This window comes from Lepidochelys olivacea, assembly GCF_965140295.1.
Source record: "Lepidochelys olivacea isolate rLepOli2 genome assembly, chromosome: 1".
NCBI classification, from domain to species: Eukaryota; Metazoa; Chordata; order Testudines; family Cheloniidae; genus Lepidochelys; species Lepidochelys olivacea.
Genome location: NC_140411.1, coordinates 125481208 through 125503554, shown reverse-complemented (window position 1 = coordinate 125503554; position 22347 = coordinate 125481208). Strand labels below are relative to the sequence as shown.

Below are 22347 nucleotides of genomic sequence, written 5' to 3'. Positions count from 1 at the left end.
TTTTAACAGTAGGAACAAAAAATTTAAAGAAAAAGGATTTGAAAACAAACAGACTACTGCATGGCTATGTTACCTAATGGCTTTCTATCCCTAAGGGTAACCTTGGCAGGGTATTGTGTGGCTCAGACACCCCCATCAGGGTATCGTGTAGCTCAGTCTGGTTCTCCCAAACAACGTCCCTCTTCTCAAAAGACAGAGAACATTCTTTTTAAACCTGCCACAATTTTTTTGAGCTCCTGTGTTCGCAGGCCTTTTCCAGTCTTGCCTCAAGCCAGTTTTGTAGATTAGCTGGAGAGGAGGCAAAATCTTCAAAGCTAATAGCTCTGGCATTCTTCCGTAACAGCCCTCCAGTGTTTGCTGAGAGGCAGCTTGTCTTGAGTCATTCTTTGCCTTCCTGCATATTTTTTCAAACTATCGCCTGTGGGCTAAACCAATATAGTCATATAAAATACATCCTAATAAGGGAAGCAGTGTGGCCTAATGGATAGAGCACTGGACTAGGACTCAGGAAAGCTGAATTCTATTCCCAGCTCTGCCACTGGCCAGCTGGGTGAGCTTGGGCAAGTCACCTCATCTGCCTCAGTTTCCCCATCTGTAAAATGGGGATTATACTGACCTCCTTTGAAATCTACTGAAAAGTGTTTGTAGGGAGCCAGGGTGGCTTCCCTCTGAACCAGAGGATAAAGAGCCATCCTCTCAGCCTGAGTGGGCAGGGCCAGACCAAATTTACGCCAATCCCCAGAAGGGGAGGGGTGGGACAGGAAGTACAAAGGGCGGAGCCCTTTGCCCAGTGAAGAGAGCTCGAGAGAGGGAGACAGACACAAGCTGCTGGCTGCTCCCTCCAGACCCTGCCGCCGACCCAGGGGAGGCCCTGGGCCAGGAGGAACCTGACCGGGAGGAAGGCCTGTGGCGACCAGGACTGCCAGCCGCTGAGGACCTGGAGGGGCCCGGCTGTAGCCCGGGCCGGCGTGAGTCCGACACAGAGGGGGAGCTGGAGCTGCCAGCAGCGGAAAACCCGGACGAGCTGGAGGGACCGGAGAGGCCCGCTTGAGAGACCGGGTAGGAAGTAGCCCAGGGGCAGAACTGCACCGTGGGGTGGGTGTGTTTGGTCAGCGGGCGCGGATGGTGTGACTAAGGCCTGCCTGTGGGACCATAGCTCTCCATCGCCCCCTAGGGGCTCGGTGGACCGATTGAAACCTGTCACAGTGTTATATAATAGCTGCTTATCATTACTGGAACAAACTGATAAATTAAAGAGTAATAAGTCACCAGGACCAGGTAGTATTCACCCAAGAGTTCTGAAGGAACTCAAATATGAAATTGCAGAACTACTAACTGTGGTGTATAACCTATCACTTAAATCGGCTTCAGATGGCTGGAGGATAGCTAATGTGACACCAATTTTTTAAAACGTCTACAGAGGCAATCCTGGCAATTACAGGCCAGTAAGCCTAACTTCAGTACAAGACAAATTGGTTGAAACTATAATAAAGAAAAGAATTATCAGACACGTAGATGAACACAATATATTGGGGAAGAGTCAACATGGTTTTAGTAAAGGGAAATCATGCTTCACCAATCTACTAGAATTCTTTGAGGGGGTCAATAAACATGTGGACAAGAATGATCCAGTGAATATAGGGTATGTGGACTTAGAATCATAAAATCATAGAACCATAGGGTTAGAAGGGTCTGCAACGGTCATCTAGTCTAACCCCCTGCCAAGATGCAGGATTTGTTGTGTCCAAGACAAATGGCTATCCAGCCTCCTTTTGAAAACCTCCTGTGAAGGAGCTTCCACAACCTCCCTAGGCAGTCTGTTCCATTGTCCTACTGTTCTTACAGTTAGGAAGTTTTTCCTGACATTTAATCTGAATCTGCTATGCTGTAGTTTGAACCCCTTGCCTGCCTTTCAAGTATTTGAAGACTGTTATCATGTCCCCCATTAATCTCCTCTATTCCAAACTAAACATACCCAGTTCCTTCAGCCTTTGCTCATATGGCTTGCATTCCATCCCTTTGATCATCTTCGTCACTCATCTTTGGATCCTTTCCAGTGTCTCTACATCCTTTCTATACATTGGTGACCAAAATTGGACACAGTACTCCAGCTGAGGCCTAACTTGTGCTGAATAGAGCGGTACTAACACCTCTCATGATTTGCATGCTGTGCCTCTGTTAAAGCAACCTAAAATTGCATTTGCATGTTTTGCAACAGCATCGCACTGTTGATTCATGTTGAGGTTGTGATCCACCACAACTACACAGATCATTCTCAGCAGTGCTGCTGCCAAGCCAGTTATCCCCCATTCTGTATTTGTGCTTTTGGTTTTTCTTTCCTAAATGTAGCACCTTACATTTGTCTTTGTTAAATTTCATTTTGTTGTCTATAGCCCAGTTCTCCAATTTATCAAGATCCCTCTGAATTTTAGCTCTATCCTCCAAAGTGTTTGCAATCCCCGATCCTGTAGAACTCCACTCAAGACCTCCTTCCAATCTGATGTCATTCCATTAATAGTTACTCATTGTTTGCAGTTATTGATCAATTATGTATCCACTTAATGGTAGTTTCTCTGAGCCCACATTTCTCCATCCTACTTATCAGAATGTCATGTTGGACTGTGTCAAAAGTCTTGCTGAAGTCCAGATATATTATGTCCACTGCATTCCCCCTATCCACCAAACCAGTAAATTGATCATCAGAAAGCCTTTGACAAGGTCTCTTACCAAAGACTCTTACGTAAAGTAAGCAGTCATAGGATAAAAGAGAAAGTCCTCTCATGGATCAATAACTGGTTAAAAGACAGAAAACAAAGGGTAGGAATAAATGGTGAGTTCTCAGAATGGAGAGAGGTAAATAGCAGTGTCCCCCAGGGATCTGTAGTTACACAAGTGCTGCTCAACAAATTAATAAATTATCTGGAAAAAGGGATGAGGTGGCAAGTTGGAGATGATACAAACTACTCAAGATAGTTAAGTCGAAAGCAGACTGCAAAGATCAAAGGGATCTCATAAAACTGGGTGACTAGGCAATAAAATGGCAGATGAAATTCAGTGTTGATAAATGCAAAGTAATGTATTCTGGGAAACGTAATCCCAACTATACATACAAAATGATGGGTTCTAAATTAATTGTTCCCACTCAAAAAAGATCTTGGAGTCACTGTGGATAGTTCTCTGAAAAATCTGCTCAATGTGCAGCAGCAGTAAAAAAAGCGAACAGAATGTTAGGAACCATTAGAAAAGGGATAGCTAATAAGACATAAAATATCATAATGCTACTGTATAAATCCATCATACACCCACACCTTGAGTACTGTGTGCAGTTCTGGTCGCCCCATCTCAAAAAAGAGATTAGACTTGGAAAAGATACAGAGAAGGGCAACAAAAATGATTAGGGGTCTGGAACAGCTTCCATATGAGGAGCGATTTAAAAAACTGGGACTATTCAGCTGGGAAAAGAGGCAATTAAGAGGGGATATGATAGAGATCTATAAAATTGTGAATGGTATGAAGAAAGTGAATAAGAAAGTGTTATTTACTCCTTCACATAATACAAGAACCAGGGGTCACCCAATTAAATGAATGGGCAGCAGGTGTAAAACAAACTAAAGGAAGTACTTCTTCATACAACATACAGTCAACCTGTGGAACTCATTGCCAGGGGATGTTGTGAAAAGTATAACTAGGTTCAAAAAAGAATTAGATAAATTCATGGAGGATAGGTCCATCAATGGCTATTAGTCAAGACTGTCAGGGATGCAATCCCATTCTCTGGGTGTCCCTACGCCTCTGACTGCCAGAGGTTAGGACTGGACAACCGGGGATGGATCACTTGATAATTACCTGTTCTTTTCATTCCTTTTGAAGCATCTGCCATTGGCCACTGTCAGAAGACACAATACTGGGCTAGTTGAACATTTCGTCTGTCCCAGTATAACTGTTCTTATGTAATCAGACTAATAAATCTGTCCCTGAGAGTAATCACTCCCACTGTAATTCACTAGCACAGCAGGACTACCCTTGTAACTCTTGTAAAAAGAGTCATGCAATCATTAATAATCATAAGTGATCAGGATCTTGGTTTACATCTGATCCAACAGATAGCATCTTCAGTTACTCCCACTCAATCTATTTAGACTATTAGCTCCTTGGAAAAGAAATGGTATTTTCTTCTATTGCACAAGCGCTGACCACACTGTTGGTACTCCAAGCATCTAATGCTTAAATGTTTTGACAACAAGATCAGTATCTAGAGAAGAAGGTTAATATTTACCTGGAAGGGATAAGTTATGGAGAGGAACATCCCAGAGATTTTCTGGCAGATGTGACATCCAATCACCATTTTCATGACACAGATGAATGGACCTTTCCGAAGTCGCTTTCATTATTTGAAACAGTGGGTTCTCACAGGATGTTCTGAAAAGAGTTGAAGTATTTTGTACATTATAAATAGTTTGAGTGATTTGTGCTCCTATTGTATAACTTACATTTGGTCTGCCTGATGACCTGTGGTCCTAGGGCCTGATGTCAAACACACTGAAGTCAGTGGAAAGGCTCCCATTAACTTCAGTAAGCTTTGGCTGAGACCCCTATACTCTGGAAAAGGAGCCAATTTACTACTAAGCTAGAGGAGGTGGCTTAATGGTCTCTAAAGTTTAAGTTTGGTATCGTTATCTTCCTTGGAACCACATGTTCATAACCCAGCAGGGTCACCTCAGTCTTTCCTTCTGAGGTAAATAATCTAGGCACTATGCAACTTATTGTGTGTGGCCTTTCAGGCAAGGGCACAGGCTCGATATGCAAATTAAAGATCCCACTGCACTATCCCTAGTCACATTTCTTTCCCCTTCACTATTGTTCTGTACATCAGTCGGTTGGTCCCCTCTTTCCCAGCATACCTGCATTTCAGTGGTGCTGTGTGTACTGTATATTGAACAGAGGTGCTATGTAAGCTTAAAATAATATTTTTAAATGCTAAACATTTGCAAGAAACTGGATAGTCTCTCTTTCCCTTTCTATACAGCCAGTGGAAGCTCCTACGTGTGCAGCACTGTTGAATATCAGGCCACTTATTTAGGTACCTATATAATGATTATGGGGCCTGTTAGGGGGCTTATTCCTTCACCCACTTACTTCCCTGGTCCTTCTCACATGAACAGAGAGTAACAATACCTGAAGTCCAAAGGTGCAAACAATTCGATGTTTATTGGGGTGAACTTCCAGCAAGCATGATTCCAGTTTCCTTCCTTAGTATCCTCCTTCCCAGCTCTAACACCACAGAGCCTTACGCCTGTGTCCCTGTTCCCATTCCTGCCCTTTGCCAAACATGATTCCAACTTCCTTACTTCCATTCCCTGTTCCCATTTCCCTCTTTAGCAAAATGTGATTCCAATTTTCTTACCCCCATTCCCTGTTCCTATCTCCCCCACCCACCCACCCACCGACTCACTTCTGCATTGACTACAGATTATATAGTAAAACTTGAGTTCTGCTTAGCTATACCTTAACCAATCATTTTCCTGAAATTTAACTAACCAATCCTAACATATTGTAACATGATTATGTAACCAATTATATCCCACCACCTTAATTAGTTTACACTCAGCAAAATTAATTATACAGCAGACAGGAACAATCACAGAACCAGACAGAGATTATACAGACAAACAATAGCAAAGTGGGAACTATAATGACAAGACAATACAGAAGTGAGGATTTCACATCCCAGCTATTGATAAGTGAGTTCTTGCCAGACAGGATGCTATCAAACTAAGTTTCCTTTTACATTTTCTTTCCCTTTCTCTGGAGGTGATAGGAATACAACCCTGTCCTGATAGTGCCTAACAGCCCAATAGCACCTTATTTCAATGTGACTAGTTTGGAATGTGAGGATGTGACTGTTGGCTTCCTAGCTTATGGCTGCCTCTGCTGCTTAGCCAAAGGCCTTAGACTAAGAACAGGGCCTCAGACTGTCACAGTAAGAGAAGCCCCTTACACCAGCAGATAGTGATTTTGATTCTTTCTTTTATACCTCTAGAACTAGCCAAGTGATAAGAATACACCTAAATTCTTAAAGTACAGGCCTTTGCAGACAGGCCTGAATATCTATATCCTAACAGGGCCTAACTTTAGGCACCCATTTTTGAAAATCTTTGTTTTGGATTCCACACCACTTTTCATAGGGGGTTTCTTGAGCTAAGTTTTTTCCACACACAAGCCACGCCACAGAGTTGGAGCACAGCCTCTGAACTTGAGGCCAGCCTCCAAATGAACCTCATTAGCTAGGTAAACTAACGAAATATGCCTGTGCAATTTACATTTAAGATCTTTAGGAGGATGCTGTAACATCACCACTCCGTGTTCCTCCCTGACACAGGGCTAAAACTCCGAGGGGCAGCTCCTTAGCTGCTGGAAATTGTCAGAGTTCCATGGAAGTTAACAGAACTATGACAATTTACATCAGCTAAGGAGCTACCCCTTGTGTGGCAATGACTCTCCTTACTGCCAGCGAGGACTTGATGCAGTTCTCTCTCAAGCCTGTGAAAGTCAGGCTTGTGATGGAAACTGAGATTCAGCTGCTATAAATAATGGAATGAAATTCTGATCCTAAAAATAACTACAAATATTGAGTATATGTTTTCTCGCTTCCCCCCTTCCTCTGTTGCTTGTCTTCTTATACCCCAATTCTGCATTCCTGCATAAGGGTCTAACACAGGGATCGGCAACCTTTGGCACGTGGCTCACCAGGGTAAGCCCCATGGGGGCTGCGGGAAGCAGCATGGGCTGAAGGATGTGCTGACTGCCACTTCCCGCAGCCCCCATTGGCCTACAGCGGCGAACTGCGGCTAGTGGGAGCTGCGATTGGCTGAACCTGCAGATGCGGCAGGTAAACAAGCCAGCTCGGCTAGCCAGGGGGCTTACCCTGGTGGGCCGTCGGCTAAAGGTTGCCGATCCCTGGTCTAGCAGTACAGAGTCCCACTGAAGTCAGGGGAGCTCTGCACAGGTGCAGGAGCTTGTCAGTCCATGAGCAACACAAGGCAGAACCAGGGCCCTCCTCCATTGTAGGAATTTTGAGGCAAACATTATGTCTTCCTGTAGATTTTAAGGCCAGAAGGGACATTATAATCTAGTCTGCCCTCCTATATAACACAGACCATAGAATCTAACCCAATAATTTCTGCATTGATCCCATATGCTCTGTTTGAGCTAGAGCATGTCTTTTAGAAAGAGATCCAGTCTTGCTTAAAGACTGGAAAGCAATGGAGAATCCATCACACTGCTAGATAAGCTGTTCCAATGGTTAGTTATCCTCACTGATAAAAAAGTCTTATTTCTAGTCTGACAGTAGACAGGCTAGGTGTGGACAGTACCAAGCACTTTGTGGATGTTACCATAATAAATATTAAACCCAGTGACTAGGTAGTATACAATTGCATAGACATAATAGACAGTTTCATTAATATTTTAATATCTGTATTAAATATCTGTAATATGCGTGATACATTTCCAAAAACATAATAAATAATGTAAACTTACCAAAATATAATAGAGTATCATAATTTTAGCTCATTGCCTTCTAAATTCAGTAGGCCAAAAAAGAGGGTGTGGCATTTCACTGGTGTGGAGAAATTTATGTTGGAAGTATATATTGCATGCTTCAACCTGTGGAATTCCTGATGAAACAATGAAAGTGAATTCACCAGTCCTCTTAGGAACAAACTAATACAGCAGTGATTGGGGAAAATATGTTTACATAAACTAAGTGAACTGCCACTTAAGATTAAATTGTCTCTGGAACACGCAAGCAAAAGCATCCATATCTAGAAACAGTCTAAATAATACAGAATCCAACTCCCAGATTGCTTTTAAAAGAAGTACACCTCTACCCCGATATAACGCTGTCCTCGGGAGCCAAAAAATCTTACTGCGTTATAGGTGAAACCTATATTGAACTTGCTTTGGCCTCAAGCATTTCCCTTATTAATAGTCACTTCCTGCCCCCTGACTGACCCCTCAGAACCCCTGACCCATCCAACCCCCCCGCTCCTTGTCCCCTGACTGCCCCCTCCAGAGACCCCCCACCCCTAACTGTTGGACCATATTAAAGAAGTTCTGTATTAAAATCACAAAAGAGTTTGATTCCCCATAGTTTAAATTCCAGGGTATTACTAATTAAGAAGTCTCTTGGTTTTTGGTACTGTTTCTCTCCCTCTCTGTGTGAAACTTGCAAGCTGCTAATTGTGTTAGTACATTCTAAGACAGAGTCTGTTCTCAAAGCAATTCTTTGTAACAACAGCTATTCACACAGAGAGACTCAAAGCAATACTCTGTACCAACAGAAACAGCACCCAGAGACTCCCCGCCCTTTTGTTGTATTCATCTCGCTTTGTTAACAATTGTGATTAAAATAGAGATAGAGGATGTATGTGGATGGATGCTTGGTGTGGATAATAACTTAATGATCAGGGAGGTGCCAGCCTAAGAATCCAGTGTCCATCGGCTGAAGAAGGCGTCAAGTGGAAATAACCAGAGGACCCCCGGGGGGGCAGACTGGAATCCACCCAAGAGCCTCAAGGATGGGAGAACCAAAGAACAAGATAACATCTGGCAGCACGGAGCTGTCAGGAATGTGCTATCTGCTGATTGATTCAGCAACAGCATGATGAAGCAATTCCCATAGACTGGCATAGGAAGAAATTCCTATAAAAATGGACTCTAGAAAGTGAGAACTTTGGGGTCTGATTCTGCAAACCAACTTCCAGGAGCATCAGATGTGCATCTGACAAGGCCCTGCTCCCTCCTCATGTCCAGACCACCTGGCCAGTGGCTTGGCATGAGCAACTCTAAGGCTGGTAACTATGATAACAACCTTGCAGAACCTGTGTGTGTGTTTGTATGAATGAATGTGTGAATAAATATGAAATTGAATGGAATGTTATAGCTATAACTAACTGCTTACTATGATTCTTTCCGTATTCACAATAAATGTGGCATTTTGCCTTTTCCCCTTTAATAAGATCTTGCTGGTTTTTATCTTATTGGTATAACATAACCATCCCTCTCAAGACCCCAATCCCCTATCTAAGCCCCCCTGCTCTTCGTCCCCTGACCGTCCCCTCCAGAGACCCCCCCCATCCCAATCACCCCCAGGACTGTACCCCCTACCCAACCCTCCTGCTCCCTGTCCCCTGACCGCCCCCCGAGACCCTCTGCCCCTTATCCAACCTCTCGGCCCCGGCCCGGCACCCTTAACCTGCCGCTCAGAGCAGCGTGTCAGAGCCAGACACGCTGATGCGCTGCTTTGCCAGAGCACGCAGCCCTGCCCCACAGAGCACAGCTTTACCATGTTATATCCAAATTCGTGTTATATCAGGGTAGAGGTGTATATATTCAAATAATTCCAGGTCTTTGATTTAGTTACACTATACTTTTGTTCTCAAGGGGGAAGGGATTATTTTAGTTTTACTTACTCTTATGAAATCATTGGTTTTCATTTCAGCTGTTCATTTCTTCAAAAAGATTTCCGCTTTCCTAGCAGCTAGTCTTCCCCTGTGAAAGACTGAACTGAATCTCCTACACTACATCAGGAAACATATGCAAACAAACACAGCACGCTAACTGCCATGGGATTGGTCAGAATCTGCAGCACACTCTCAGATCAAGTGACACCCAGCTTCATGAGAGGAGGAAGAACAAAAGTTCCTCAGGTTAGTGGAGCTGCCTAACATGCATACTCTGGTTTCTCTTCAGATCATATAAATCTTTCACCTTTTACTAAAGATTTCCGTGGAGAGGAACATTTATGAGTTTCTACCCAATTTTTTGAGGCTTCACTTCAGTGAGGCTGCTCCCTCTTGTTGTGAAAAACCATGTAAGAATGAGACACTGTATTGCCTCATGATTAATGTACATGCAAGGAATGACGAAAGGAAGTCTAGCAGCACACAAAGTAATAATATTTAACAAACTTTTTGCAGCATTTTAAGATGTAAGGATGAAAAGGACTGTACAAGAGCTAATCTATATTATTTTTTTTATTAATTATGATCACCTTTATCATCTAACAGCATTTCCATCCTCCATTTCAAGGAGAAGAACTTGATGACCTGATATTTCTTTTCCCATCTCCAACTTCTACAATTTCTACATTTAGGATGTAGGTTATCATCATTTATCCAGTTATTGTACAGACATAGGAAGTGAAGGTCCCATGCTTTAAGAGCTTACTATATAAATAGACAACCTATATACAGATAGTGGGTGAATGACATGTACTGACAACTAGTTTGATTCAACAGTCGAGTTTAGCAACCACCATGCTAGTTACAAATTTGTTTCTCATCATTCCTAGAGACACTGCGATATCAGCTGCATGCCATGGAGTGAATACATTATGATTCTACGATTAAGCTCCCCTATTCAAAAAATACATTTAATGTCTAGTCCCCAGATCAAGGAGGTGATCTTAAGGAGTTATTTAGAGCTTCTGTTATTGTAATTTAGAAGCACATTTCTAAAAGTGCTTCTACTTCACTGTTATAATACAATGCAATTTATTTTTATATAGCTTCCTTTATACAGAGCGTTACAAAATGCTCCGGAGACATAGTACTTTTCTGAAGCTCGGTAAGGAGACTAGCAGCCAGGGGTGAAAGTAGGCCAGTACGGGCTGGTACGGCGTACCAGTAAGAAGTGGCTGCCGGTACCGGCCCGTACACAGCCGATGTTAAAGCACTGCCGCAGCAGCATTTTAAGGTCATTGCCTCCCTGCGGGCTGCCATTGATGGGCGGGGGTGGGAGCAAAAGGGGCAGCTGCCCCAGGGCCAGCGATTTAAAAGGCCCCGGGGCTCCCGGCCACCGCTGCTGCTATTGTGGCAGCAGCCGGAACCCCAGGCAGTGCAGGCCAGGCAGCGTGAATGGGCTGGCTGGGAGAGGCTGAAGCCCCCCACCCCGCCTCTTCCGCCTGAGGCCCCGCCCCTTCCGGGGTCCCAGAGCTGGGACCCATATTGGTAAGTGCTTAATGTTACTTTCACCCCTGCTATCAGTGGCAGAAAGTGGAAATTAGAAAAATGTTTAAAAGCAGTAAGGATACAAGTTACTGTGTGTCACAGTTCTTGGGTTACTGACGAGTACCTTCTGCTATCTGAGTGCTGCAAAACCCATGGCCCCCACCCCTCAATCTGCATAAACAGGAGTCTCTGTGATGCAAAACTGAGGCAAACAGTCTGACTGCATTTGAAGGGGATGGGGCTCCTGGCTCCCACTCTCTAAGTCCTTTCAGTACAATCCAAGATTCCCTGCTCCCGGAAGGGGTAGAGGATAGTGGTACCGACTGCTCACCTGAGGCTTGCTGAACCTGTGCTGCCTGTCCAGTATATCGGAGTCTGTTTTTTGCTTGTAGGCACAGGGGAGATCAGTGGGTGAGCTTCTCGAGGGCAGTTTCTCTGAAGCTTTCCAGGAGCCCCTCTCAGGAGCTGCTGTATGCTTTCTCCCAGAACTGCCCAACAACTGTTTGGAACAACTGGCTTTTAAACTCTTATTCCACCCCTGACATGATTGACAGGGGTGGAGAAGCGGGGCCAGCCTTGCCCACAGTAACCCTTTAACTAATTTGTCACTAGTGGGGGGTTTAAATGCCCTGTCACACTATGATGGAAAGCAGGTGAACCCAACAATGGGGAGGGTAGTGCAGGGTACATCAAGCACAAAAGCAAACAGGACTTTTTTTAAAGTAAGATTTGAAACTGAGAAATCTCTAGGGGAAGAGGAGACAGACGGCAAAGGAGAAAGTGACTGTATAGGTGAGCACAGGGATATGAAGTCAGAGATATAGGATGAAGTAGAGTCTGTGGAGAGTTTTAAAAATCAGGATGACAAAGTTAAATTTGATTCAGAGACTTCATAGGAAGGCAAGTTGATGGAAGAGAGAAGAGTAAGAAGAGAGTTATATGGCTCTCAGACACTACTGGGATAAGTGCATTAGAAATGGACAGCTAGGTTCCTGCATGCTAGAGCAAATCTGGCTACAGCAGTCTGGACAGTTTCAAATTTAAAAGTAGAGGGCATGAATTCTCCTCTCTGGAGTAACACTGGTGATGTCAATGGAGATACTCCTATTTAAATTGCTATGAGTGAGATCACAAACGGGCCCTAAGGATTTAAAACAACTATAAAAGAAGGAATAACAGGAAACTAATCAGCAAGCGATTAAGCAATGACAAAGTATTTCAACAGAGCAAGGGTCAAGGTAAGGATGAATTCTGGTAGTACTGCAGAGGTCATGATAAGCAGATTTACAGATGAAGAAGCTGTGGGAGGAAAGAAGTCCGGGATGTCTTCAAGATTTCTGGCTTTGGTTGCAAAAAATGTCTGAGTTAAAGCAATTAATAGTGGAGGTAGAAATATTGGACAAAAAGGAACTCAGGAGGAGTTGGTGAGTTTTTGAAGCATTCAATAACAGGAAGTTACAGAGCTGACAGAATCAAGACAAGGAGCTATAAGGGGATCAAAGAGTGAGTTGATGGACACAGAAAGATGCTTTATGTCTGTATATCTGAGTGAAACGTTTCTATTTTGTTAGTTATCATCCATCACGGCTCCATAGTTAAAGCTGATTTGAGTTTTGCACTTAGAGCAAGGATTCAACCATTTTATTGTGCGTGAAGAAAACACTTTATTTTCCTCCCCATTGCACCACTTACTCTTTGAATTATGAATGGATTTTCTGAAATTTTACAGGTAAATCTGTCTGAGTTAAAAGTAATTAAAAAGGGTCCCTTAATAAATTATGCTGCTGTGTGAGACCTTTTTTTGTCCTGAATGATCTTGTCTCAGACACTGTCTAGCTAAGCGAAAAGTGGCAAAGAAGCAACTCTTTAATAGATGTGGTGTAATGGGTAGTTTTTAAAAAGAAATGTTTAGGAGGATTGATGGTCCTGTTTCCATGCTATAAGGCAGGGTTGCTCAAACTTCATTGCATTGTGACTCCCTTCTGACAACAAAAATTACTACTCAACCCCAGGAAGGGGGACCAAAGCTGAAGCCCAAGCCCCGCCCCCCGGGGGTGGGGCAAACCCAAAGCTTGAGGGCTTCATCCCTGGGCAAGTGGAGACTGTAACCTGAGCCCCAGTGCCCCAGGCTGAAGCGGTCAGGCTTTGGCTACAGTCCTGGGCAGTGGGACTCGGACTTTTGACTTCATCCCCGGGCCCCAGCAAGTCTAACGCCAGCCCTGGCAACCCCATTAAAAAAGGGTTGTGACCCACTTTGGGGTCCTAACCACAATTTGAGAACCACTGCTATAAGATATGGAAATGCAATAGTTAAGACATCCAAACAGTCTTTGACTGTGAATTTCTGGGGTTTGCAATGCTTGTGTTAGGTATATGTAACACACTGTATCTCAGAGTAGCACCCTGGAATCCCCATATTCACTACTGTCATATAATTATGTCATGTTTTATACAAAGTTTGCCTTGTGAGGTATAATTTTAGAAGTCTTGATCTGTTGAACATTAATATCCTGTTAGATTGTATGTGGTATCATTGTATGTAAAGTGATGAAGTTTTGCTATGTGTGTGTTACTTAAATATGTTTTGAGGTTGGGAGACGCCCATAGCCAATCTTCTCACTGCAACAAAGGACCAGCCAGAGGTGCTGATGGTCCATTAAAGGGAATCCACTCTCAAAACAACAGCCATCCCAGAAACTTCTCAGAGAGAGCACATATACAATAGAGACTGCTTGACCAGTGGGGACTGCCTGTTCCCCACATCACAGCAAAAGATCTTTTCAACAAGCTGGAAGAAAATATAAAAGAGGGGAAGTGATATCATTATTTGGCCTCTCTTCCCCCCAACACAGCACCTGGAAGAAATGTCTGGAGGACAAACACTTTGAACTGGGGAAGGGTGGGCCAAGCCTGGAAGGCAAGTTCCAGCCCATATATTGGAGATCTGTAACCTGTTTGTTCTGTCTGTCAGGGTGAGACACTGCTTGATTCAAATCCTGCTTCATTTGTAGAACATAGACTGTGAATTTATTTTTATTCCTTTAGTAACCAACTTTGATCTCTGTGCTTGCGACTTATAATCACTTAAAATCTCTCTTTCTATAGTTAATAAACCTGTTTTATATTTTACCTAAAACACTCTGGTTCGGTTGAAGTGCTTGGAAAATCTCAGCTCAGTTTACAAAGGCTAGTGTGTGTCCACCCCACACTGAGGGAGTGGTGAACTTACACTGGTCAGGCTTCTGTATAGTTCTGGGATGCAAGGCTGGGGAGCTGCGGGGAACTAGCTGGAGTCAGTACCAGTGACACCATGGCGCTAGGCCCACACTTTAAAGGGGCCCTGGCCCGGCCTGCTCTTCTCTGCCCCCCGCCCATTGCTCTCTCCTGCGGGGGCAGAAGCTTGGTTCTGCCAGCTCCTGCTGCAGCAGGGCAGGCTCCACTGGCAGCCAAGCTCCTCCCTCCCCCGCCTCTTCCCCCGAGCATGCCACGTTCCTCCCCTCCCCCGCCGCCGAACAGCTCTTCGCCCACACTTTGGACATGCTAGGAGTGGCAAATAAGAGCATATTCTGTGTTAAGAAGCCCTATGGTAATGCTGCTTCTCAGCTAATACCTGTAAACAGGCTTGAAGCTTGTCATAACAGAGAAACCATAAGACACCTGGTCTGCTGTGTAGACGGGGAAACTGAGGCACACCACCTTATGGCATTAATGGCTACATGCCAAGATACAAGTACATAGCCAATATTCGTAACTTCAAATACAAAAATGATACACACATACAAACAGCATAATTATAACCAGCAAATCATAACCTTTTCATAGGCACCTTACCTGATCTCCTTTGTACAAGATTTGGTGCCACTATATGACCTTGGTTGCAACAATCATCTGTATGGTCACAGTTCATATTAATAACATCACACCCCATCACTGTGGCACAGCGAGCAGAGTGAAATGCACAGCTTGTTGATCTGAGTGAGATTTGCACTTCATATTGTGGTGTAGAGATTTTAAGTGAGACTTTAAATGTGGTGGCTGAAAACAGTCAAAGTGAAGGTTACCAGTTTGTTATTTTCTGTTTGCTTATTTTGGGAAAGGAAAGTAGAAACAGAAAATGCAGAAAGATGGGTGAGAGCAGTGGTGAGCTGGAGCTGGTTTGCACCGGTTCATTAGAACCGGTTGTTAAATTTAGAAGCCCTGTTAGAACCGGTTGTTCCGCGAGGGACAACCGGTTCTAAAAGGGCTTCTAAATTTAACAGGCCAAAAGTGGCGCCTTAGGTGCCGACTCCACGGGTGTCCAGCCCTGGAGCACCCAAGGGGAAAATTTGGTGGATGCAGAGCACCCACCGGCAGCTCCCCACCCCAGCCCCGGCCCCAGCTCACCTCACCTCCGCTCTGCCTCTGCCTCTTCTGAACGTGCTGCCCCGCTCTGCTTCTCCGCCCCCCCCCACCCCCGGGCTACTCGCAAATCAGCTGTTCGCGCAGGAAGCCGGGCCAGGCTGAGAAGCAAGCAGCAGCTTCCCACTCAGGCCCAGGGAGGCGGAGGTAACCCGGGGGTGTGTGCAGGGGAACCGCCCCCGCCCCAGCTCACCTCCACCACCCTCGGCCTGAGTGTGAAGCCACGGTCTGCTTCTCAGCCCTGGAGCACCCAGGGAGTCAGCGCCTAAGGTGCCACTTTTGATGTGATCAGTGGGGGAGCGGTCGCTCCTCCTGCTCCCCCGCAGCTACGCTCTCCCACCCCTAGGAGCCAGAGGGAGCTGCCGGATGCTTCCTGGGAGCTGCCCCAGGTAAGCACCTTCAGGACTCCCCACCTCACCCCCCGGCAGCTGCCTCTGGCTCTTAGGGAGAGGGGCCAAAGGGGAAGGGTATTTGGGGGCCAAAGGGAGAGGGTATTTGGAGGTAGTTCTTGGACTGGTTTTTGGGACCCATCGGTGCTAGAGCTCATTGTGCCCAGCAGTTGAAGGTCCTTTCACGCTTGCCTCTGAGCGGTCGGTACAGCTGGTGCCCTACCCATTCCAGTATTAGAAAACAGATCGATGACCAGAGCCCTCCAGCAACTGCAGGGGAGACAATTACGCAAACACGCTGTCATAAATATAAAGGGAAGGGTAAACACCTTTAAAATCCCTCCTGGCCAGAGGAAAAATCCTTTCACCTGTAAAGGGTTAAGAAGCTAGGATAACCTCGCTGGCACCTGACCAAAATGACCAATGAGGAGACAAGACACTTTCAAAGTCACTTTCAAGACACTTTCAAAGTGTCTGGGTGAGGCTTTTGCCGGGGACAGAACAGGAATGGAGTCTTAGAACTTAGTAAGTAATCTAGCTAGAGATGTGTTAGATTCTGTTTTCTTTAAATGGCTGATAAAATAAGTTGCGCTGAAGGGAATGGATATTCCTGTTTTTGTGTCTTTTTGTATCTTAAGGTTTTGCCTAGAGGGATTTTCTATGTTTTGAATCTGATTACCCTGTAAGGTATTAACCATCCTGATTTTAAAGAGGTGATTCTTTTACTTTTTTTCTTCAATTAAAATTCTTCTTTTAAGAACCGGATTGCTTTTTCATTTGTTCTTAAAATCCAAGGGTTTGGGTCTGTGTTCACCTATGCAAATTGGTGAGGATTTTTATCAAGCCTTCCCCAGGAAAGGGGGTGTAGGGTTTGGGATTTTGGGGAGAAAGACGTTTCCAAGCGGGCTCTTTCCCTGTTATATATTTGTTAGACGCTTGGTGGTGGCAGCAATAAAGTCCAAGGGCAAAAGGTAAAATAGTTTGTACCTTGGGAAAGTTTTAACCTAAGCTGGTAAAAATAAGCTTAGGGGGTTTTCATGCAGGTCCCCACATCTGTACCCTAGAGTTCAGAGTGGGGAAGGAACCTTGACATAGGGTTACTTCTCTGTGTCATTATTGGGACAATGTTCTTTCAAGTAGCCAGACTTGGTAAAAGAGAGCTGGAGATGGCAGGGGTCAACATCCATTGGCAGGGGTCAATATCCGTTGACGGCAGTTACTGTTGCTACATCATATAAGCAAATAAATTGACTTTGATAGTTAACATTTGACTTGGCCTAGTTCTGGTAATTAAAGTATTCTGTGCACTGAGGCACTGTACTAGAGCTGATGGACTTGGGCCAGGTCTACACTCAAAAGTTAAGTCGACCCAGCAACGTCGCTCAGGGATATGAAAAATCCACACCCCTGAGTGACATTGTTAAACCATCCTAATCCCCAGTGTACATAGCACTAGGTTGATAGAATAAGTCCTCTGTTGACCTAGCTACTGTCTCCCAGGTAGGTGGCTTAACTACACTGACGGGAGAACCCTTCTTGTTACAGTCTACACTGAAGTGCTGCAGCTGTGCCACTGTAGTGTTTCAAGTGTAGACAAGCCCTTAGAGGAGAGAACCAAAGAGGGGGAGGAGGAGGGCAGGTCACTCACTCCTAAGATAAAGTAATCACTAGGCCTAAGGGAGTAGCATCAACTTGACCTTTTGTTTTCCAGAGCTTTGTAGCTTGCTGAGGAGCTCTGCAGTCAGAGTGAAGTGGGACTCTCCCTTCTTACACAGCAGCTCTGTTCTAGCCTATACTGGTTTTTATACTGCCCTCCTCACTTTAGTATCTAAACACCTTCAAGTAGTGCATTAAGCAACATGACTAACAACTGTCACAAGTGGGCTGTTCTCTCTCTCTAATCCCAGGGGAAGAATTGTATGTGCAGCATAGTGTTGTGGTTTGGTAGGGTTTGGGTTGTAGGTTTGTTTTCTTCTTTAATGAACACACGGTTCTGGGTTCGATAGGGAAGGCAAGGTTGAAAAAGTGTGCCTCACACTTGAGGAGAAGGTGGGGAGGTCTGTAATAGTCCTTACTTCCTGTGGGAGTTCTTTCTACAGCCTCTGAGAAAGCTCTGCCTCATGCACAGACACGCTTCATTCTTATGGTAGAAAGCGCCATTCCGCCTGAGGAGCGGTGCTGTTGACCATGGTCTCTATCTGGAGCTTTAGGCGATTGTTTAAATACCTTGGACCCAGGCCTTTGAGTGTCTTGAAGATAAAAACTGCCTTGACTCAATATTCTCAGGGAAGCCAGTGTAGAGAATGAAGGACAGGACTGAAGTTCTTGCAGTAGTCTGTGTTGCTGTGGAGAAGCACTACTGCATTCTGTACTAGCTGGAGTTTCCTAAAGACCGGTGGCTTCATGCCCAGGTATATTGCATTGCCGTAGTCCAGCCAAAAGGTGTGAATAATCAAGGTAAGGTCATTGTTTGGGACGGAGTTTCCTAGCCAAACGGAAAGGGTAGAAAGCATTACTTCTGCATGTTACTATGTGAGAGCTTAGCATCAGTGAGGAACCCAGGAACATTCCTAAACTCTGGAGTGAATTGACCAATTGTGAGGGTGTATCTTCAAGCAACAGCTGCAAGCTCTTCAAAGTACTTTCCTCTACCCACCAGATGTATCTCTGTCTTCATTGGGCTCACTTTCACCCAGCTGTTCTTCATCCAAGAGCTGATCTCATGCAAGCACTGGGTCATGTTGGTGGTAGCGGTGTGGACATATGTGGTGATGGTCAGGTAAATCTGTGTATCATCTGAATATTGCTCCCTGTAAATCATCTGACCAGTTCGCCTGCTTGTAGAAGTTAAATAGGACTGGAGAGAGAATTGATCCTTGTGGAACTCCACAAATGAGGGCTTTAGGGGTGGGTGGTACAGTTTCCTATCACTAGTCATTGAATGTGTCCTTCCAGGAAGGACTTAAACCATTCTGGCATAGTCCCCTGGACCTCTGCCACTCTCCCAGGTGGGACAGCAGTATCTCATACTCAACAACATTGAATGCTGCAGAGGTCCAGGAGGATGAGAATGAATATCTGCCCTCTATCCATTCACAGCAGATCATCATCCATCAGCACCAGTAAAGCCATTTTCATCCCATGTCCTGTCCTGAATCCAGGATGTGCTGAGTCTAGGATAGTAGGTTATCCCTCAGAGAAACCCAGCATGAGAGAACATCCTTTCCATCTCTCAGGATAAAGGGCTAATCAGAGGAAAGAAAGTATCCCCCAAGATCCACTCAAAGTCATGAGGAGGTTGAAAAAGTATCACAGAGGGGCGTGTTCAACTCAAAGAGCTCCACTGGAGTTCCCCGTGAGATCGAGAGTTAGCAAGATAGCAGGAAGGACCTACACCAAGAAAGGGTCAGTAGAGGCACCCATTCTTTAAAGGGCAATATCAGCCCTTCAAGAGAGGGAGTAAAAACTCAGAGGCATATAAAGGGAACACATACAAGTGCTCCCTGAGTGGCCTCTGACTCCTGTGGCTTTAGAGTGTGTGCAGGGAGCAAAGCACAAAATGGGATAAGGGACTATTGTCTCCCAGAGCCACATCCCTGCCACTTCACCATTTCAATCCTGTAGCTGGATGAGGAGCTTGGAACACAAAAAATCCATCACATGATCCTCTGAGTCCAGTGGTTTCCATAAAGCCTTTGCCAAGGAAATGTGACTTGTAGTATGGAGGTGGTACTCACTCCAAGCTGGTCCAGGGCTTCAGAGCTGTGTGGGAATGTGCCTAGTAATCACACTGGCTGTCTCAGGAGAAGCAAAGGAAAACCAGCACCATGCATTAAAATGGCAGCATCAGCTTTGCAATCAAAGCATCCAAAGCAGAGCACCTGTTCCTGCAGGCTTTATTCTTAAAAGGACAGCTTACCCCAGAGACAGCCAGCCTGGGAGAGAAATGTGACAATTATGACAATTTCCAGCAATATCCTGGATGAACCCGATTGAATTAAGTTCAATATCTTTGGAGTCCATTGTAGTAAATGAATGATGTATGTATCCTTATGGGCCAGGGATTGTATCTAATTTTAAGGGGGGCCTCCAGGAACTAAAAACAGCAGGAGGTGTTTAGGCATATTCACTCAGGTTGTTACTCCTCCTGAGATTCCAACCCCCACCCTGCCCTCAGGGACAACAGACAAAGGAAGGACTTTTAGTTACATAGCTTGAATTTAAGTGGGCTCAGGGCTTTCTTCCTGATCCAGCAAACAGACGGGACCTCTGGTCCACAGAGGCCCCAAACCTTAGGGAAGGGTTGGAAGCAGTGTAGCTCATAAGACTGGATTTTTGTTCTGAGAAAAGTGATGAATTAGAAACCAAAGGAAAACCCCCGGGTGAAAGCTGAAAGACTGTTCCTGCCAAAGCACATGCTGCAGTTGGAGTGATCACTGGTAAGCTTATTAGCATGCATGTAGGTTCTTGTATTGTTTTTAATATGTTTTCTCTGTAATGCTTTTACCTTAAGAATGAAATGTGCTTCCTTAGAAAGAGCTTGTGTGGTAATGTATACCTGTGGCAATTACACTATGTACTGTCTCTGAGGCGAGGAGAGAAGTGAAGCAGGCGTGGCTAGGCAGACTCTTTTTCTAGGAATAACACAGTAAAGACAGGGAACCGTTCAGCCTGGAAATTTCTCTGGCAGAAGGAGGAAAGATGAGGGTCTCCCTCCAAGAGAGGAAACAGCTGGGGAACTGGAAGTCTAGAGTGGGTACCTTGAACTGTGACAAGAAGATCCTCTCCTCCTCCTGAGATAGAGGTCTGGTGAAAGGGTAATCTCCAAGTTCTCCTGTGAAGATCACAAGGAGGAGGCTGGCCAGAAGCTAGTGCTCAAAGGGCCAGTCATCCCAGAGAGATCCACTGGGAGATGAGACATCTGTTGCCAAAGGAGTGCTCCATAAAAGAGAGCTCTGAAAATAGTTAAGGTGCCATTGATGGCACTCAGGAATATGCAACATTGTTCCTAGGACTAGTAGGACCAACCTACTTGTGGTGCACTGCAAATGTCTTCTGTACAGCTTGTTACATGGAGAGCTTAACATAGTGAGAGAGTTTTTACTGCTTTAATTCTTTGTTGTGGCTCACCAGAAGCAGCGAGCCACTATGGCAATGCTGTGAGCAATATTTGATTCCATGCTACAGTGCAATTGGTGGAAAATGGGAGCTTCTCTAGGCCCTCGTGGCCAAGATATGAAGTAGCTGTGTGTCACGGGGTCCCCTCGCTGCTAGTGGCACCCTCTTCTGGCCATCCTGGGATTAGTTCTGCCAGATGCTTTGCCTCCTCACCCCCAGCCATGTCTTTCCCATCATCCTCTCACCCTACAGCCCCCCTCTCACTCCAGGAACTGCAGTCTCCTCTTTGTGACTTAGCCCTCTGGCCAGGTCACTATATGGTTTCCCCTGCTGGGGTATCAGAATCTTTCCAGGACAAATTGCCCCAGGCAGTCCACTGTCCTCTGCCTGGCCTGTGCCACATCCCCAGTCTGGTAGTGGAACCAGGGCCCACCCTGTACTCTGAGTTCCAGCTCGGGGACCCTCTAATCAGCAGCCACGGTCTGCACTCCTATTCCTTGCTGCTTTTCTCCTTAGCCTTCTCCTACCGTCCTGGCACCCTGCTGCAGTACAGACCCCATTCTGTCTGTGAACATGCGGGGTCATCATTCTCTCTCACAGAAGGGTCGGTGGAGGAGGAAGCTAGGGTTGCCATTTCTGGTTGGACATATTCCTGGAGGTTTCATCCTATGACATAACCTTTCATTAAAGATTCATCTTTAATTTCTGGAGACCCCAGGACAATCCTGAAGGCTTGGCAACCCTAGAGGGAGCTAAAGAGCCCACCAGCTCAGGGTGTCTCTGCTCCCACCTTCCCCTCTCCCCTCCTGTGAGCAATGGGGACAGTTCCTCTGCTCCTCCCCTTCCCTCTCTTCAGCACATGGCCTGGGATGGGGCAGAAGGAGGTGAAGAGCCCCTGGAGCTGTCCCCTCAGCCTGGAAGGTGAAGAGGGGATTCCTCTGTGCTGTCCTGCTGGGCCTGGGAGAGAGGCTGAAGAACCCCAGGAGGAGCCAAGGTGAGGCAGGGGCGGGGCAGAATAATAGGAAGTTGGGGGGCAAGGAAGAATTGATAGGAGGTGGGGGGCAGAATTGATGGGGTTAGGGGATGGGCAGATGTGGAGATAAGAACTCTGGCAGCAAGGCCATAATCTTTTTACTACTTTTAGGAGCGATTGCAACACTAACTGTCTCACACACACACACTGGGGATGGACAGAGGGAGTTCAAAAATGAAATGACAGACCAAACACACACTATAATCTTTTTAAAAGAATGTCATGACTTTTGGGGTTTGGCTCATGATTTTTGAACCTTTGGAGTTGGCAATCTGGCTGTTGTAAAACTACCCCAATAAAATACTACAATCACTTGCTACACTGACATCCAGTAGTAGTTGACAATATATAACCACTTATAGGCTGCTGTATATGTTACATTGTATGTTGGAATCAT

General features: G+C 45.3%; 1 protein-coding gene across 2 annotated transcripts in view; it reads right to left on the bottom strand.

Annotated features, from left to right (window-relative positions):
* PLCXD1 (phosphatidylinositol specific phospholipase C X domain containing 1) overlaps nucleotides 1-12554 on the bottom strand; it is a 30727-nt gene extending 18173 nt beyond the window's left edge. The window contains exons 1-4 of one of the 2 annotated variants that reach the window (XM_084630337.1): nucleotides 11344-12554; nucleotides 9474-9552; nucleotides 7540-7676; nucleotides 4277-4419 (exon numbers count right to left, since the gene is read on the bottom strand). In XM_084630337.1, the coding sequence (XP_084486463.1) occupies nucleotides 4277-4388 (112 nt within the window). In that variant the 5' untranslated portion in view covers nucleotides 4389-4419; nucleotides 7540-7676; nucleotides 9474-9552; nucleotides 11344-12554. The remainder of the gene's footprint in view (nucleotides 1-4276; nucleotides 4420-7539; nucleotides 7677-9473; nucleotides 9553-11343) is intronic. The other variant, XM_084630338.1, reaches the window with a different exon arrangement.
* Nucleotides 12555-22347: the final 9793 nt, after the last annotated feature.